The following is a 20,205-nucleotide window of genomic DNA, read 5'->3' on the forward strand; positions in this document are numbered from 1 at the left end:
TCGCCGGACCGGCGTGCAACACAAGACGCGCAGATAACAAGGCAGATGACATTCCGCCATACGTTCATAAGCGGCAAACAAAAATGATTCCGCCTCTTTTTTCCCGCCCTGTGTTTTTTCGACCTTCTATCTTTCGTGGGGGCAGGAGCAGTCCTCCTCTCCACGAATCTTTGCGTCTGATTTGGTGCGCCGTTGAATACCCGAAACTTGGAAGCCTCAATTTCGGGACTTTTTTTGGGCAGTTGCATTTGCAATATCGAGCGGATTTCTTAGTGGATCTGACTAAGTTTGCTACGGGCTCTCTAATTCTGTAAAAAAAAACGTTACGTTGACTTGGGAGATTTTGGAGTTCAATTAAAGAAATTTAATTTAATAATATAATTAAACTTGGAGTACATGACATTCACATTAGGAGGTGGCAAAAACCTAATCAGAACAAATGCTGTTGACCGCATGATTCTAGGTGGCGTAGTTTTTTTATTGTAATTCAATGACACGTTTTCTGGGACACCCTCTATATCTCTAAAACTTTATGTATTTTTTATTTATTTCACATACTAATGGCCCAATTTAATGAGCCTAAGTAGGGGTGGGCACAGAATCAAGCAAGGGCAGCATCAGGACACATCAATGATAGAGCTGTAGAAAACTGTTCTACAGATGAACAATTCAGCACTGTTTGAGGCAACGCATTCCACTCAACGATTGTTCTTGGAAAAAATAATACTTAAAGCAATCATTTTTAGCATTGAAAGTCTTCAACAATCGTGATCGTGATTGGCGTCTACATCTTCCTGCGAAAGGCTGCAGGTATCGCGAAGAGTCTATTCTTAATCGCCCATGAACAGCCAGATACAAAAATTTCAAGCGGTGCTTCAAGCGACGCGAAGCCAATTTGTCCAAACGGGCCCTAGCATACAACTAACTGACTGAGTCCGTCCTCCTATACTTATTGAAAATAAATCGCAGAGCTTTCCTCTGGACAGCTTCTAATTTTGACACATTTGATACCGTGTAAGGGTCCCATATTACACACGCGTACTCCAACACAGACAGCACATATGCTTTGTATGCCCTTAATCTCGTATTGGCTGTGGCAAGTCTAATATGGCGTCTCAAATAATATAATTTACCTGTCACCTTTCTTACAATGTTGTCAATATGCATATTCCACTTGAGATCACCAGTCAAGGTGACACCAAGATACTTACAAGACTTTACATGCAACAAATTATAACCGTCAATGGAATACTGGAAAGTTTGCACTGTTTTTCTTCGCGTAACGTGCATATATGAACACTTTTTAAAGTTCAGTTCCATTTGCCAAGTCTTGCACCAGTCGTTGATCCTGGCAAGGCAATCATTCAAAAGGAATTGGTCCGATATTGACTTAATGTCAGTAAAGATTAAACAATCATCGGCAAAAAGACGAATCTGCACTGGAATATGCTTTGTAATATCGTTAATATATAACAAGAATAGCGATGGTCCCAGAACAGAACCCTGTGGTACGCCGGACATCACAGGGGCCAAACGAGAGTTAACGCTTCCTATTTGCACCAGTTGCTGCCTCCCATCGAGGTAATTAGTAATCCACGAAACTAACTTTTCATTATGAACAACAGTTCGGAACTTAAGAATGAGCTTATCACGTGGTACTTTATCGTATGACATATCGTATCGCATGACATATTTGACTGCAGCCCATTCTTATACACGAAAAGATTTATATAACATTTCTTATTACATTCTCTATGCCTATTTTCTTTTCTTTTTTTTTTCCTTCGAAAGCACACACTATCTGTTACTATGGTTTCGTACATTTTTCAGGACTTCCAATCAAGTATACCACCATGCGTTGTTTCGAATTCTCAGACTAGCTACGTCATCAATCAAACTACGGCAAAAAGAGTCGCGCACAAATTTCATGTTCCCGTGCGGTGGCATCTCACACGGAGATACGTTGGCAAATTAAAGTTCCTTCGACCACACGGCTGCCACTGCCGCCTGCGCCTTCATAACTGAACACATTTTCTTTTTATATAACCTGCTCATGTTGCGCATCTTCGTGGGTACTGTTACATTACCTTGATGACGATGTACTATACACCGTTGGTTGAACGTCAACGTATTGCTGTATCCTGTGTACCTCGCATGACCTGCTGTACGGTTGAATAAATCCAACCTGAAGAACAATTTAAAAACAATGACGCTAGAGCATGTGCTTCCCCCCCACCCCCCACCCCAAATTACCAGCATGACACGGAATGACAAAAACAACGCACTCAGAACAAACGGCCATTCAGAACGATGTTCTTCGTTTTCTTGATTTCTTGCAAAAGGGTGGAGCATGCTTTTTTGTGTCAGTTTGGATACATATTCAGCGTCCCAAAAGGCGTACGTGCCACTTTTCTGTGGAGCGATAACTGTGAAACAACATGATTGCGCCAGAAATTGAATGCGTGTATATTGTAATGCGCAGTGATGGACTCCTCGGGAAAGCTCCCGGAGGGTCTCCTGGAAGGTCGGCTGGCCTCTATCGGAGCGTACGACGAGTGCCTCGACCTGGTAGCCGAATACAAGGAGAAGAGACTCTACCAGGGAAAATACTGTACAGTCTACCTGTCGTCTGGTCACGACGTCCAGGAAGTATTCACCAACGAGACGGACGCCGCGGCCCACCTCACTACTCTGCTTCTGCACCCAGAGGTAATCATGTACAGTTTGTCACAATAATCTCGTTCGTGGACACAGGAATTCGGAACTCGGGTAATTAGTGGAGAAATGTCACAACAAATGAACATGGCTTAACAAATTTGATGGCGTATATACGCGGGCTATTTAGCTTGTTGGCGAACTCCATCTTTCTTGGAGTCCGAGTCTGGTCAGAGCAAACAAATATACGCACGAGACTCAAGGTTAGTCTCGTGTTCATGGTTGTTCATCCTGTGTGAGTTTGTTTTCCCTGCCCAGACTCACAGGCCTCAAGTGTGACGGTGGCGTTGGGGGGGGGGGGGGGGGGGGGCTTGGCGCGTTTCGTCCGATAGTCCATACGTGTATATTGTACAATTCAATTCAACTTGTACGAGAGTTTACCCATTATTTCACAAAAGCAAATACTACAGTCGAAGAAAACAAGGGTGAGAAAAGGTGATAACTGCTATAGTTACCACCTTGGTCAACATGGCGTCTGCTAAAGGGTGTAACACGGTGGCAAAAGCAATTATCATATGTCCAAATTGCTACAAAAAGCGTACGGCCCCCTCGCTCACCGACTCAGAAGTGGTAACCCTGTCATTCGTGGCAGAGAGTGAGGTAGCAGGTCGAACTTTGCAACCTTTTAGGCACAACATATGCGACAACTATTACCTCCTAAAGGGTGTAACTGATTCACGTTTTCTTTAAAGAGTGTACAAAGACAAGAGAAATAACTTTAAGGAGTGCATGGGGTGCAAAAAAAAAAAAAAGAGTGGAGAGCTCTACGTTCTTTCCACTTCACCAGGTGACAAAAACTGGACCGATATACAGCGAAATGTGTTTCAAACTAGAGGGAAATGGAAAATCAATATATGTCCGTTACAAACTCACGTACCATGGGCGGTTGCCGGCGCGACCTTTCACTATGAAGTAGCGGTAACGTTATAATGCTCAACCATGTTAAAACACAGCTTGAAACAACGTGGCACGTTCAAAGCCGGAAAATCAGACAAACGCTTGTCTCGGGGCAAACCACATATTTACTCCTAACAAACGGAGTCAGATATATTTTGTCATTTATTGATTTTCGCGTATGTACGAATGCGTACTGTGGCATCCGTGATAACCTAACCTCTAATACGAGTGCCATCGTCATTGTCGATTATCTCGTTGTCACTGTCGTCATTATGCAGAGACCTTCTTCTTTCTTTCTTTCGTTTACCATTCTTTTCCCCCTTGTTTTCTTTTTTTTTGGAATAGCAAGCCGGCTCCTTGCCTTGCTAATCTTTCGTTCCCTTTTTTTTGGAAATACACATATCCAACCCCCTTCAGCATGGTCTTCAGAATTTTCCACCATTGACTACATTAAAAAAAAAAACGACGAAAATGGGTTGCTGTGTTTGAGAACGTGTCGTTTTTACAATGCACCAGGTCACCTGCACCCTTGCACTTCTACCATTGACTAAATTGTCGCTCCATACTGGGGAAACCCCGAGACGAGGAAACACGGAGAAAAAGGGGACAGACACAACGCAGACAAACACAGCTTTCGCTTGTCCCATCCTACAGTTGGCAATACGACAAACACAGCATTATTTTATCAACTGATGCTAGATTTCATAGTCAGTATACTCAAGTATCTAGGTGAATTAGTTCCGTCCACTCACTGAACATTTAAAAACGGGGTTGAATGCTTCCTCTCATTATATGGAAATCATTATCCCGTTTACTCAGTTACTGAAGAATGATTGAAAATCCTGTTTGCCGCGTAGACTATAGACAGACGGTTCTGGGATCCAACGCTTATTAGGTATTCAAACAACTCCGGGAAAATATTACTTGTGCTTGAGGTTTACATGTCTGTGTAGTCCCTAAGTTGAACAGACTCTGTATAAAATAAACTTGCATTGTACGAGCATCCCCAGCAAGACAAGGTAATCTTCTGATAGTGAGAACCGCGGTGAACTGTAACAACTTGGTATACCGGGTTTCTTAGTTAAATCCCCGGGCTATAATTCGCGAATGGGTGCACCAATCGAACAACTTTCTTTTTTTACAAGTATCTCTCCGATACCACGTACAAGCCGTGCACAGTGTGAATGAGTGCGAGGGGTCCATTATTTAAATAAAAATTCAAATGCGTTTTGTGAAAACATGACTTCTAAAGCAGGGCGCCGTCGGCATTAAGATGGGTACTGCCCTTTTTGGGACCGTCGGTGGGCACATTTTAAAGAAATATCGGCCACCGAAGCGGGTCATTTGTTCCAGTAACTAATTGGTTTCGGTTTACAAATTTTTGTCGCGGCTATGGTAGCGGTGAAGCGCAAAAAAGGGGCGCTCTTCCACTCCCTTATCCACCAATGAATTGCGTGTTCATGAAAGAACTGATGTTCTGAGTCTGGAACAGCTGGCTACAGCTGGCTAACCTTTTCAGTGACTTTCATCTTTCATCATTGCGTGTTCTGGAGCTTACTTCGCTAAGGGAAGTGCTGAAGAAAAACTGGAAAGCATGTGATATCAAGACACTATGTGATTAACTGTGTTTCGTCCGTCTGATCATAAGAGAGAAAGCGCGCATGTCAGTCAGATAAGCCGGGTGGGGACCGGCGTAGTCTGTCTGACGCTGTTACTTTTTCTTCAGCACTCTCCGTTGCGAAGTAAGGTAAGAACACGTAATTCATTGGTGGATAATGGAATGGAAGAGCGTCCTTTTGGGGGGCTTCACCGCGACCAGCCGCGACAAAAATATGTAAATCGAAACCAATTAATTACTGCAACAAATTATCCGCTTCGGTGACAGATTTTTCCCTAAAAGGTGTTTAACTGAATGTCCCAAAAAGGGGTAGTACCCATTGTAATGCAGGACGGCGCCCTGCTTTAGAAGTTATGTTTTTCACGAAACTCATTTGAATTTTTATTTAAATAATGAGCGCCTCCCACACATTCGCACGGTGCGCAGCCTCTAGGTGGTATCTGGCAGATAGTTGTAAAAAAGAAAGTTCTTCGATTGGTTCACCCGTTCGCGAATTATTGAGCCCGGGGATTTAACTGAAACACCCTGCATAGCTGGGCAGCTGGCTTGTCGCCAATATGCAGATGGTACGTACCTAGTTCCACCAATGTAAACCTGGCTACTTCTTAACATGTGTGCACAAATTTCGGCCCTGTACCATATGAAGTTAGCCCAGGATGCGCCCGAGCCCATCCCGCCACACCTGCAGGCAGATCGCTTGGCAATAACACGCTATACAACATACGCTCAACATACCCTCGCCACATACGCTCGTGGTGTATTGTATTAAGTATCTGTTCCCCAACAAATGGCAATTCGTTACATACACGTTTCTTGTTATGCGGCGAGTAATCTGCACGAGCTGTCCTTTACGGTTCACATTCACGCTTTCTAAATATGAGTTTGCGTTGACTGCGTTGCGCATCCAAGTGCTTTTTTTCCCCTCTGTTGCTTCTAGTGTGATTGGTGATATTAGAACTATGGACATAAACGCCACCACTCTTGTATCAGGCCGAATTAAATAGAAAATTCTTAGCTACTGAAATTGCACCACAATGATTATTTTTTTAGATATACGTTCTAGGTGGTATAAGGTCCATCTGGGGGGGGGGGGTAAATAATATACATCCAGGGAGGTGTATGAAGTTACTAAACATTGCTTGAGGAAGGTATAGTAACCGCCTATACTTCAAAAGGCATGAACCCTGTTGTCACCGTAATATTAAGCAGACGCTGGCAGAGTTGGGAGACTCGATCTCACGTTAATGAATCAGGATGTGTAGGAGGCAGCTTCGCCTTGAAAAGGGTTAATCGCCCGTGTGCGATCATCTCTCGCTAGTTAGACCAAGGAGGGAACGACGCAGATATGAGCACTTTGCATAGCTTTAATGCGGCTGCGCTTCTCGCGCTCCTGGAAGGAAACGCAAACGGTGGCGAAGAAGTTCGATATTGAAGAGCCATGTGTTCCGGTTTAAAAGAGATGATAAAGACAGGTGCAATGTACGCCTCCAGTTTTTATTGCGTTAATATTTGAGTGATGCAACTTTTATCGTCAGTAGTCTTTGCGCTGTGTACGAATGTGCCCCACCTGTTAACTGGGACGAAAACTTCGGGGTTGTTGGTATCTGGAACGCATTCTCTGAGAGTTCAGGAATGATTTGTCGCTTTCAGCCATAATCATTTTTTTTTGCCTGTATTGTAATAGCGCATGTTATACAACATAATCTTGCTTTGCAGAGAATGACAAGGCTGGTGTACCGAGTCGCTCCAGAGAGCCGGAAGTTCCGCATGGGCATTTGTGTCCCGTCAGTGTGTTCCCAGGTCGACGTTCAGAACGTAGTTGCTCATGGTATGCCAATCTCTTTGCTCTCTTTTCTCGCATCACCCATTATTGTACTGATGCGGTGCTTTCGCTGGATGGCTGAGACGCTCTGCTCTTATCGTTACCGCGACGAACGCACCGCGAGTGCCATGAACGAGTCGGGTAGAGATCGAAATCCGGATCGGAATACCGAAGCATCTGTTTCTTATCTTCCGCTACCGCCGTGTGCAAACCAGACGGGTGAATACGCAATAGAAATTTTTCACTACGCTTCTACGCATTATCTGTGACACTGGCGGCGCCGAGGAGGGCTCCCTAAATATTCAATAGATGGCGCGAATATGGCGCCGTCAGTGCTTTGGCAAGCGCCGGTCATGTTTTGCTGGACAGCTGCTAGGATACGACAAGAGTGTGAAAAATGTTCATTGACAGACGGGCGGCTCGGTGAAACAGCGCATTACTCAGCTTCTTCGGGTTAGGAATACGTAAACAGAAACCAATCAATTGCTGAAGAAAAAAAATCACAAAGTGTAGACGCCTGTTTCTTTTCTCCCTTTTCTTCTATCGTGTTTTACGTACAGAGACAACTATGAGCGTAGGTGAAATGAACATCCCTGTACCCAACAACAGAGTCAGTAAATGAAGCGAGGAATCTTATGCGTGTACGGCTTGACTTTGGTTCGGTTTTATCGGAGGTACTGAAATCAGTCTTTATGAGCGTATTTCAACGTCACTCCCTCGTTTTCCTTCCTTCCAAGCTTCTTCAAAGTCACTTGGAGCCAAAACTCACGTGCAACGATGCGAAGTACGACAAGAAACGAAGGTGCTGGGCTTTCAAGGATTCCTCATGTAAGTTTACATTTAAGGTACCGCAAAGTAGCGGGCAGACAGTTTATGTTGACGGGAAGGTCTAACAGTTTGTCCGTTGTAAACTAAGCGCAACGAATCAGAGACATGACAGAGAGCTGCTACTATTTCCAGTTGAGGTAAACTGATGTAAAACGGCTCGGGGCGACGTCAGGTGGCAAATAATCCCCAATTCGTCAAACAACAATAATTCACCTTCCCGACTAACTCGGGGATTGTGATGGCTGGGTAACGGACACGTAGGTCAACTTATTTCGTTTTGAGCCAGTGTTGTCCGCATGCGACCTAATTTTCTGCGGTACTTGATGAGTCGTGAGGGTATTGTGAGTACTTCGACACCACGTTGTCCCTAATTTTCAATTTTAATTTTCTAAAAACTATGAGTCCAACTGGGATGAAAAGTGTGACTTAAGAGTACTGGGAACTCAGGCTATCGAATACATAACTACTGCTTTGCGGTAGCTTCCGGTGGTAACCTTACGTGTCAATCTGCTGCTACTTATCATTCACATGAAAAGTAACTACGTGCTGTCACGTAGTTCCCGCCATATCAACCTAACTTTGGTATCTTCCTCAGATTCTGCGTCTGCTTACTGCTCGCCCTTATTTTGGCCGCTACAGCTTTCGACCTCAAGTCAGACATCACGGCACAAAAGGCTTCCGAACAAGGTTTGTTCTTTGGGGTATAATAGTGACGCGCTATGTGCCTTATTAGGAATATACAGTGAAAACAGAATACGGTCATCTCGAAGAAACAGCTCTATTTCGGTGTCGCTATTATTCTCTACAAAGTAACGTGGACTCATAATTCAAACTGGACTGTTTTTTTTTTCTTTTCTGTACGCGTGTGTAACAGGATAGACAGACCTACCGAGAACTTTTATGATTAATTTTAAATAGAAAGAATTGTATACAAGACTCTCTGCCAGCCATTGTGCCGAATTATACGTGTATTGCTGATGGTTTGAGGTGACAGCGAGCTCACGCCATTTTGTGCGTTCACGTGACGACGGCCGCTCCCGCAGACATTGGTCATAAACCGAGTCATCATATGAATAAACACCATATGATATGCAGGAATCAAAACCTTGTGTGAAACACGGTAACTTAAAATAAGAATGATCGCAGACTGTTTATTGCGATGCGACAACGATAGTATGACATATACATCGATTATATTGTGGAAGTGAATATCACGAAGCGTTTCGGTGACAAAACATTTGATGTCACGAAACGAAAACTTAGTTTCGTCGTTTGTTCACGACATATTCTGCTGCAGGTGGCGTCCGGCTGTGGATCGGAGCGTTCTCGCTGACACGTAATCTTCGCACGCTGACTGTTCCCGAAGACCCAGATGTGGCCGCGGCACAAGGAGTCAAGGCGATCAGCATGGCGTGGCTCATCTTCGGACACACCTATTTCCTCGCAGAGAACACGCACATGTTCAGTGGGTTATATGGCTTTTTTAAATATTAAAATGGAGTACGCTACGCAGTGATTTCTTGACATTTTTCGGGTGTAAATGTTTCGTCCAGTGGTCTACTTCTTTCCTTTGTATTGCCCTGTCACATGGGCAGTACAGGATCAGGTAGTTGATTATGCGCGTCAACCTATCAAGTATTGGCTGACCTTTCTTAACACTTCAATAAATAAAATAAAAAAACTGTCACTTAGCGCTGGATCCAATGCTCTTAGAGACGTTGACACAAGGTGTCCATATGGATTCTATCCATACCAGGTCATGAACTCCGAACTCTTCGATGAGTGCTGCATGTTTCTCCTGCAACATCTACATAAAATACCTTCACATGTAGTTTAAGATTGCAATTCAACCGCAGGTGGACTCCTCAGGGCCTACGACAACATGGCGGGGGACCTGTTCTTTTCACCCTTCATCAATTACACCCTGGCTGTCACCACCTTCTTCCTAATCAGGTTTTTGCATCTTGAGCTTTCTCCTCTCACCAACTTGTGACAACAGCGCGCGTTTACATGAATGCGATAAAAGACGACCGCACGAGGGAAGTCGATTTCTACTCTGAATGCAAACCGGCATATATCGACTCCGCGTATATCGTAGAAGTCGACACAGTGAGGACAAATCGCTAGGACTTCAGTCGGCAGTTGTCGACTGAAACCAGGCAAGCAATTTACCAGCAGCTTCGGATATGTTTCAGTAGAGTGTTCTAAGACCTTGGGACTCCAGGTCGGCTGGCATGTAAGACCGCACCATTCGACATTGACGATTACTCGAGTGGGACTTTCGGTCTACATATCGGTCCTTGTAGACATTGTTATTATATTTCGTGGTCCAAACTGAACTAAAAGTGAAACGGAAGGGAGGGTCGATGAAAGGGATAAAAATTAGGAAATCAGTAAATGAATACTAAAATAATCGTCCAAAGTGTAAACGTGTGAAATTACGTCGGAATCTTCGCCATCATGCGAGGAAAGAAATTATTCCCGCTATAGGTTCGTCTGGATGGTTGAGGTCATGCGCTTCTTGCATTGGTTGTTCGGGACGTTGTAGATAGGATATGCGCTCTTTTCGATATATGTCTCCCTTTCGTAAATATACCCAGGAGCTTGAAGGGGCAATACTGTGCAAACATTGCTCCTCGCGGAATGAAAAGTATCGTTACCTTGACATCAACACAAACGAACACATTGGTTACGTCGTTCGTAATTTATGAGGGAGAGAAATTACCCTTTCCCTCAACTTCGGAAGAAGGCGCACTTATGTGAATTCCGTTCCTTTTGTATTGCGGTTAAATGTAGGCGCATCTTTCATTCCGCGAGGACCAATTTTTGTCCGTTTTTAATGTCCGTTTAAATTTAAAATTTTCGGTAGTTCCGTTAATGGCCAGGAAGTCATTTTACTGAAACTCGTTTAAGCAGACTACTGCGTCCGACATTAATTAACCAATCCTCAGTGAAGTTTCCAATGAATATTTAGCTTTCAGAAAATTTTCGCTGTAGTGCCACGTTTGAGCGCGTAACCATCTGCTGCCCCAACGTTTAAACGTACACTCTAAAAACAGAACTTCACCGCATAGCACGTAGTGCGCCAATCATTGTCGCGAACGATAGGGTTATCGCTTTTGATTCGAGGAGAAGCGGAGGCGTACGCCCTTTTGTGGCAATTACCGTAGACCCAAATTGCCACAAAACGGCGTACGCCCCCCTCTCTCTCTCCTCGAATCAGAAGTGATAACCCTATGATTCGTGGCAGTGGTTGGCACACAGCGTACTATGCGGGGAAGCTCTGTCTTTTGAGTGTACGTGTTATTATTCAGCGACAGAGTCCTACTCAACATGTAATGAATACGGAAGAAAATGGTTCATGAGCAAACATGGCGAATTCCGTTGGTTGTTTTCCTGCAGCGTAGTGTAGAGTGTCGGTTTAGTTTCCGTATTCGCTCCGAGATCGAACAGTGTCGGCGCGCTGCGGAGAAACGACGAACTACCGTAGTGTGGGCGCATCGTCTATCTTTTACACGTTTACTCAGCGTTTAGTGCAGTAGTCTAGAGCATTGGGGAACCGAAGAGTATCGTACCAGTGATCTTCCGCTGAATACACACTATAATTACTGAAAAGAACCATCAACCCTGGACATCGGCCCACGTGTATCTACACTAGAAAGGGTGACAGTGTCGCCCCCTATACTTCGATCTCGCAGCGAATAGAAAGGAGTGAAGGGAACGAATGACATAAGACGAATCGTTCAAAGCGTCATCTGGAACTAAGGCTTTATGTAATGTGCCATTGAACAGCACTATTTAGACTAGATTAGATCGGAAAAGAAAACACGAGCTTGTTAGTCTCGACAGGGTCAAGTGTAGCCAATCGAAAACTCCTAGTCTGGGAACATGTGCTTGAACAACAAACAACGAGCTTTGTGGAAGCTCAGACAGACAAAACTGGGAAACAGGATACATGAATGGGAGCTCAACACCTTGAAAATGAATGAACAACTTAACACAGATTGGAAGAGAGTAAATGTGAGAACATGATCTGGGGGGGGGGGAGGGAGGAGGGGGATTAGAGAGAGCTTATGGTCTGTTCTTGCGCGGGGGCAGTAATTATGATAAGGCAGCAGGATATCTGTAACATCACGTGACTTTAAATGCAGAATGTTTACTACAATGTACGGGCTTTTTCACACTGCTGCGTTTACCGTTGCGTGTTACGTGCGATGACAGCGAATCGTAGCAACGGGACATCCTTCCATTAGGAACGAAGGTACACGTAAGACGCTGTACGCAGCCGTAAACGCAGTAATGTGTATCAGCCTTTAAGCATGGTTCACACTAGTACGTTCTGCTGCGTGCGGGCGCCTGCGTGCGTATGCGTGTATTGTTAGCAACCCGTTCCGCTGTTCACATACCTGCGTCCGAATGCGTGCATCACCAAACCGTAAGCCAATGAGCGCCGAGCGGGATTTCCACTCCGGTGGCCGCCATGTTGAAAACAGTCTCGCAGAGAGAAACCTTATGCGCACGCTCGGAAGGCGGCCTCGCGATTCGTTCTCCGCTTGCGGGCTGCTGCGTGCGTCGGAAAAAGTTGAGCTCGGGCGAACTCCTTGCGTTCTGGTGCGAGAGGTCGCGCACGTATCTGTTGCCACGGTAACCAGTGCCCGCACGCATCCGCACGCAGCAGAACGCACTAGTGTGAACCATGCTTTATACACCTGTTTTGACGCAGTGCACCAAAGTCGATCAGTTATAGCTGTCGTTTTTTCTCTCTTCAGTGGACTCTTCATAGCATACAGAAATCCCCCTTCAACTGATGCACTTACTGTGAAGGCTTGCTGGCGATTCGTTGTGCAGAGATACTTCAGGTAAGATACGCCGTTCCACAGAGCACATACGTCTAACACGTTTCCCCAGTCCAGCTTGGTTACGTGTTTCATTTGCTTGGCGATATCCCACAGTCAGCATGGGTAGCTGTGGTGTTCCGCATCTCTCATCTCTCACATTTGAACACATTGTGTACCGCACCTCCAGCGGTGAGGAGGAAATGGACCCGATGTCGTCATCATCGCCATCTATTATAGCTGTTGCTGATATAGACCTTGGCGTTTCAGGTCGTCAGAAATACGGGGTTATAGTCTAGCGAGCGTTACCCATTTCGATCGCATTGCAAAATAGAAGACGGCGTTGCGCCAACTCTAAACTTTGCAGACTGATAGTCATTTGTCTTAAGTTTTAATGAAATTTATTGTAAGCGCTAGATTCTCGTCTTAGGTGTTGTGCGGCGCCCTACACCCGTATGATGAAATGCAGTGACGAACGAGCAATGTACCAGAAATTTCGATAAGCAAATGTACCCTTCACTTGTCAAGCCCTCGAGTCCTAAGGAGCAAAGAAGTGGCATTTGTGCCGCGCTTTGGTCATCCCCATGTACACGGCACTTTGTCTAACAATACAGAAACTGAAATACCAAGGTATCAGGAGGACACAACCCGTTTTACAGTGATGAAGAGTTCGTCCGTTTGTTTGCGTAAACTTTACGCAAGATTGTTTCAGACAGACTATGAACATGGAACTCTCCTCTCTTTATTATTGATTTTTTTTATTAGTTAGTCTCAGTCCTCATTTCTGTGCAGGATGACTGCGCCCTTTCTGGCAGTACTGTCCCTTCTGCTATTGTTACCATTAATGACCAATGGACCATTCTGGGAAGATTACGCTGGTGCAGAGATCCGAAGATGTTCTTCCGTTTGGTGGACGAATCTGTTCTTCATCAGCAATTTCTGGACTGCCGACCAAATGGTATTTCCCGTAAAACTTCCCATTTAAAAAAAAAAGGAAAAGAAACGGAAAATATCATTTTAAAAAGTAAACACACACGAAAAAAAGAAAAAGAAAACAGTGTCGGTCATCCTGCCTCTGCCTCACTTTGAAATCGTCAATTCCTCCCTCCCCCCTTTTTTTTTTGTTATAGTCGTGGCGATGCCCACTTAAGTGCGGCCAACAACGGCAAGCTACCTCGACCCCCCCCCCCCCAACACACACACACCGCATGAGTTTCGTTATTTGCCCTGCCGTCTTTCCGTTTATCTGGGATAACCTGGAATGACTTATCGCAACCCCTTTAAAGAATGATTTATCCCAACCCCCTGCACCCAAAATACCCCTCAAATGTGTGTGCGGACACCCCCTAATTTTTTACCTGTTCATCCCATAGAGGCGCACTTGCTATGTCGGCTTCAGACACATGTCATCTCGGTAATGATACGTTTGGCATAACTCTGATAATGACATCCCAAATTTCTGCAACACCCCGTGCAAAGGATTCTGGATGAACTACTGGTAACAGATGTTTTTGTCAACTCATGTGGAGTCTCTTTACCAGGGAGTGTTTAGAAAAGCTAGCTCGGGACGCCGTCCACACACCTTTGTGCAAGTGCTTTATGTGCCGCTCGCAAAACGACATATATTACATTTCACCACATGACCAATGCTGCACGAAACAATCATCTTATGTATTGTTTTATATATTTGTTTCAGTGCCTTTTTGTCACGTGGTACGGCTCGACCGTCTTCCAGTTTCTCATTCTGGGCCTTCTTCTACTTCTACTGTTCCAGAGGTAAAGTACGAGATATCCTTCCAACTGAAGCTACTCAAACTTGGATTGTCTTATACATGACTAACACAAATAGATAAAAATGCCCTCTATAACGAGCATGGAACGAATTGGAAAGCCCAAGGGCTACCATATAACAGCTTCCAACTTAAAGAATGGCAGTTGATGAAGATAATTTAATAATAATTGGGGTTTACGTCGCAAGACAACTAGTTGATGAAGAGATCGCAGCAGTGGGATTCGCAGACGCACACACCAACTACATGGCGAGCAGCCGCAACGAACGGTGTCGGCAGAGAGGTCACTAGAGGTCACGGGTGTCCCACTTTTCAACGCCCTTCAAGTTGTCGCTTCTCAATCACTGGACGGCAGTGACAAACCAATCAAATCTATGAAGAAGACAAGGGTCCGTGGTGGACATACAGTTAATATAGGAAGACTCTAGAGAACGTACTTGGCGCGCCGTCAATGGGATTCTCCTATCCCCGAGCGTGACCGCCCGAGCGTAGCCATCCGTTGGTCATGGACAGTGTTAGTGGACGAATTTCGGCCCCCTAACTACAGCGGAGCTGCTCCGTTTGTTGCCAACCCTGTGCAGTCACGTGGGATGACAAACAGGGGAACGAACCGATGGAGGCGACGGCGTCCACCGTAGGAAGCGGGGCCAGTCGTGTAATTGCGTTGGGTACGCACGAATCTTCAGCATACGTGCAGAATTGAGTAGTGCTATCGGAATCACGAGGTAAACATTGCCATAGCAAACGTGAATAATATTTCATCTATGAGATTAGCTGCGACACCGCCAACCCTTTGCTTTCCACCGACACTGATGAAGATGTTTACCGCCTATGGGGCCATTCCATCGTGACATCACCGCTCGCCTTCCGGTTTCGGTTACATACATCTCTATGGGAGCCCCCAACGCATAGTTTCGGGATACTTGGAGAGGTGTGGTGGTAGCGCGCCGGAGTGGCCCCCAAGGTGGCGTGTGCAAGGCGGCCTCATTGGGCAATTCAGGTAACGTGACCCTCGCCCGGCTGCAAAGAAACTACAGCTCGCCTCCTATCCCCACGTCACTTGCCCCGCGCTTCTCTCTCCTATCGAAGAGCGTTCGGGCGCCTCCTTTTCTTCTGGCCTGCATGACAACAAACGATCACCTCGCCAGTGCGCGCGGAAGTCTTGCTTATCCCGTTCGCGTCCATAATTTTCGAAAGTACGATGTACGTCAGTGTCGCCGCCCTCGCCGTTCGCCGGCGTCCACTTGACTGTGTGAACGCAGCTTCGCACACTTGTAGTGAGCGGAAATGTTTAATTGAAGTGTGCAACTAGACGTTGTAGTACCACTACAAACTAAGAAATGATATTTATTTAATGTATTTTTTGTAGTATAAATCAACGACGATCAAATAAGCTGTACAGGAAACATGGATGCCGACAGTGAACGCTCTGCGCTTTGGCATTTTATAAAAGAAGTCTCAAAACCCCATAGTGTCGGATTTCTCCAAGACTAGGTGACGTTATTTGGGGGTTTGGCGTCTCCCAGCAGCTGTGCACGTTCCTTCCTGACGTGAGGAGAGGAGGAAGTCGACCTTTGAGGAGGAATGTTGACGCGTACGCTAGATTGAGCGACTTGTGACGTCATCCTTCTCAAAACTAGAAGCTAATCCTATTATATACGTGTAGGCGAACTTGTGGATGAACTCGACAATCAAGAAAGCTATGAGCGAAGATACAGACAGGAACGACACAAACCTTATTCTACTTCCACAAAATGCTGCAAAAATTGCTGTATGTCAGTTCTTGGGCGAACTTTCGTTTTAGACCGACGTGGAGGGTTTATACCGGCGCCTACCGAAGGACACTGACCCGAATAGGGAGCAGACTTATACGAGCATGCCGATTCCACTTTTTTACTTATTGTTGTGTCAGTTATGAGAAGGAGAAGATTTGGAAGGATGTAGACTTCAACGCAGTTGGCTCTGAGAAACCTGGGTACCCATTGGTAATCGAGGCGTCCTTTCTCTCCTTTCTTTGCAGAAATATGAAACTGGGATTTGTCGGAGCAGTGATATTGGTTGCAGCCGGCGCAATTGTCACAGGGGTCGTGACTTTCGCCAAAAATCTGCCCCCGGGAATGTTATTCGAGCCAAACTACAAGTAAGCTTTAGTTGTTTGTTTATATATTTATTCCTGTCCACTAAGAGCCACATGCCTAGGAAGTGGATCACTACAAAGTACAAAACATGTATTAACGGTGCTACAGCATGGGAGAAAAGTTTACGGAACAACAGAGTGTCGCATTTCTCCGTTGTAGCGAAGCTCTTCACTGTTAAAACAGAACTTCAGCACATAGCACGCGCCTAGCCAACCATCATTCCGAACGATATCATTCTGTGCATTGATTTGTTGAAAATCGGAGGAGGCGCCTATCTGAGGCACATTATGCATGTCCCAGATAGGCGCCTCCCCTTGTGTAGCAGCAGAGAGGAGCGGACACAGATATACTTCCTCCTCTTCCTTCCCCTGTCTTCCCCTTTTCTTTGCTTCTTTTCCTCTTCTTTTCTTTCCCCTTTTCTCCTTTTTCCTTCTCCTTTTCTTTTCTTCCATTTTCCTTTTTTTTTGTAATAGCAAGCCTACCTCCGTTTGGCTGACCTTTCCTTTTTTCTTAATAAACATATCCCCCCCCCCTACACACACAGATATACTGAGAGATGGGTAGAATAGCTGTTTCATATCCGATCTCTTCCTGATAGGTAGCAGGGGGTCGTATCGACGAAGAGATACGCCAGTGTCGTGTTCAGTAAACTTTTGTCTCAAGCTGTTGTACATCGAAGATACACTGTAATATTGATACGGACAGCGCAGCGTGGCGATGGCAATGATGTAATGGACAGCATGCGAATGCGCGTGACATGAGTCGCGCGACATGAGTTATCGTTGTGGTCGTCACAATATACATTCTAATTAATTGAAACGTCTGAGAGTGAACAAGTGAAAGAATGAGAGTCACATAAAAATGTCCACTTCCCTCTACACTTGAAGTCATTATAAAGGCACTGCATCTGGACTAGGGATGGGATACGTGAAGATAAATCTAGAGAGTATGAGGAGAATGTAGAAGAACATTTAGAACGAGTAGATGGAACATGAAGGCTAACAGAAAACAGCTTCAACAATGTCACGTATAATCTTACGACAGAATGTACTGTACGTAAATACCGAAGCTCGCTTAGGGATAGCATACCAATTATTGAGCTAGGAGATGGTAATATTCATAATACCCCAAACCTATCATTAGAAATGCAATTCCGCACAACGGAGACAAACTCCAACTTACTACGTAGTACGTACAGGCTCCAACACAAACAAATTAGAGACTTAACGCGAGAGAAGTTTCGAGAGACAAGATTTATAAGCCCTATAGCGTCCTCATACAAGTGCGGCAAAGATAAGAAACATGCTGATCAAATTTGAGTCCCTTATCAAGCATCACACTGAGCTCACGTACTGCCTCTACTCGATGTATCAGTCCCACTAAGCAGTAAATAGTCATATAACAATGTTGTCCGCTTTCTTCCCAAAGATAGAACTTTAGTTTTTGAGACATTCAAGGAGAGTTAACTTAATTTGCTCCACTCATCAATTGGGGCGATGTCCCCCTACAGTGAGATACAGTTGGATACACGGCCCGAAAATTCTTGACATCATCAGCGTATAGTAATATTTCACTCTGTTTTACAACATTAACATTATCGTTGATAAAGGTAAGGAGTATGACCAAGTTTAGAGTTACCGTAGAGCAGTACAGGTGAAATATTACATGCATAATATTACGACACAATTTTCGTGCCCGCTGCACTAGACTGTAGACTAGATGTAGATAGATTGTAGAATTTTCGGGCGACATTGTGTCACCAGCACAGGTCGTCGAGTAAGGCGCAGAAAACTACATTGCATGCTGACAACACTGCTTCTAAAATGAAAGGGGTTAATTACGTAGCCATCAGGACCAGCAAGTAAGTCGCCGTCGAACTGTCTGATTATCTGGTACCTGACGTCGCCACGAACCGTTTTACCATAATTTCGATTGGAAATTCAAAATATTAGGCAATCTCGGTCACGTTTCTGACTCTTTGCGCGAGGTTTACAAGCAACAAGTTGTTAAGCTAAGCCGTCAACTTAAACTGCCTGTCTGCTTTTTTACGGCTTTTATACTCCTGACACAGGGGCGCGTTTAAACTACTTTACACAAAGGGACACCTAGCAAAAACGCGTTGCGTGACGTGACACACGGCAAAGGAGAATCTCCTTTTACGAGGCGGTCCTTTTGGGAAACTGAGATCGGCTATCTCCTTTTCATCTGTAAAGGCGTATGGCGTTGCCTGGAACAAAGAGCGATACGACAATAATGCTCTCGAACGAAGGCTACACCGTGTTTTCATTTTTCAAGCACTCCCAGTCTGCGTGCAGATATTGCAATTGTAGTACGTATTTTGAATTCATTCAGTCAATCAATCAGTTTATTTTCATTCGTTCATATAACACATTCATACAAATAATATACAGCCGAAGGAACCACCGGGAAAATCCAGGAAAATTCCATTGGTCATATTATTATGTTTGCTGTTACTATGTCGTACGTATAGACTGGTTCTAATGGAAATATCTAGCGCGACATCTCCGGATATATTTTTCAAACGAAACACCAAAAGGAATTCGCTCTTGCCGTGTGTCACGGGCACGAACTCCTTTTGCGAAGGTGTCCTTTCCAGCTGGAAAGGACCCCTAACGGAAAGGAGTTCATACGTGTCCGTGTCTCAGAGGTATTAGTATGATTGAAGCTCAGTCATTTTCACTGACTGGTATCATTATACACACCAAGGCTCTAGCCGCCAGAAATGATAGGATGAAATTCATGCTTTCAATTCCAGGGAGGTTCAAAGGGTTTCAACGTGGATATACCACAAGCCGTATGCCCATATTGGCGCCTTCTGTGTTGGAATCATTCTGGGACAAGTGTTACGAGAATCGAACAAAAGTAGACTGTCGACGGTAAGCCTGATATACCGGTGCCACATGTGATGGAAACTTGTAGAATATTTGGATGGGCCACATAATTTAGAGAAACTGATAGAGACAGAAAGCGTCCCATGGTACGCCATAGGTGCTGTACAGTTGACGCTGACAGTGCCTACCACGTAACAGTACCAATGTTTTTCCTGCGATAGCTGGCTCAAGTTCTCGGCTGGGTGGCATGTTTGACAACTTCCACAGTCGTCCTGCACTGCGGATACACGTGGAATCTAACCAGGGCTGGTGCAGCAGCTGCAGGGATCTACGCTGCTCTCCACAGGACATTCTGGGCACTAGCAGTAGGATGGCTGCTGTACGCATGCGCTACAAAGCACGCATGTAAGGCACATAGTACTATGTCACGAGCCGGTATTCCTTTTTATTTTGCTGCTATCGCGGCATTAATTGTAATGTTGTTCGATGATCCTATTATTATGGGGTAATTTTGTTCGGATATAGACTAGGTAAAGTTAAGGCTACGGCTCATGGTACATGATAGTAAAAGGGAGGTAACGCTTAATACTGGTGTTGGTGGTGGTGCATAGGCACTTACGGTGATTGTCACAAATAGCCGTACGCCTTTCTACAAATTGGGAGCGACATCATCCTGTGCAATGGATGGCTTGAAGCATGTTTTGCAGTGA

General features: G+C 44.9%; 1 protein-coding gene across 1 annotated transcript in view; it reads left to right on the forward strand.

Moving 5' to 3' along the window:
• LOC135375297 (O-acyltransferase like protein-like) overlaps positions 1 to 20,205 on the forward strand; it is a 30,605-nt gene that overhangs the window by 5,094 nt on the left and 5,306 nt on the right. Inside the window, exons 2-13 of the mRNA XM_064608036.1 lie at positions 2,483 to 2,709; positions 6,947 to 7,058; positions 7,790 to 7,880; positions 8,476 to 8,567; positions 9,178 to 9,345; positions 9,737 to 9,833; positions 12,650 to 12,739; positions 13,508 to 13,673; positions 14,412 to 14,491; positions 16,526 to 16,645; positions 19,420 to 19,540; positions 19,717 to 19,900. Of these exons, the coding sequence (XP_064464106.1) occupies positions 2,483 to 2,709; positions 6,947 to 7,058; positions 7,790 to 7,880; positions 8,476 to 8,567; positions 9,178 to 9,345; positions 9,737 to 9,833; positions 12,650 to 12,739; positions 13,508 to 13,673; positions 14,412 to 14,491; positions 16,526 to 16,645; positions 19,420 to 19,540; positions 19,717 to 19,900 (1,548 nt within the window). The remainder of the gene's footprint in view (positions 1 to 2,482; positions 2,710 to 6,946; positions 7,059 to 7,789; positions 7,881 to 8,475; positions 8,568 to 9,177; positions 9,346 to 9,736; positions 9,834 to 12,649; positions 12,740 to 13,507; positions 13,674 to 14,411; positions 14,492 to 16,525; positions 16,646 to 19,419; positions 19,541 to 19,716; positions 19,901 to 20,205) is intronic.

This window comes from Ornithodoros turicata, unplaced genomic scaffold, assembly GCF_037126465.1.
Source record: "Ornithodoros turicata isolate Travis unplaced genomic scaffold, ASM3712646v1 ctg00000850.1, whole genome shotgun sequence".
In the NCBI taxonomy this organism is placed as follows: Eukaryota; Metazoa; Arthropoda; class Arachnida; order Ixodida; family Argasidae; genus Ornithodoros; species Ornithodoros turicata.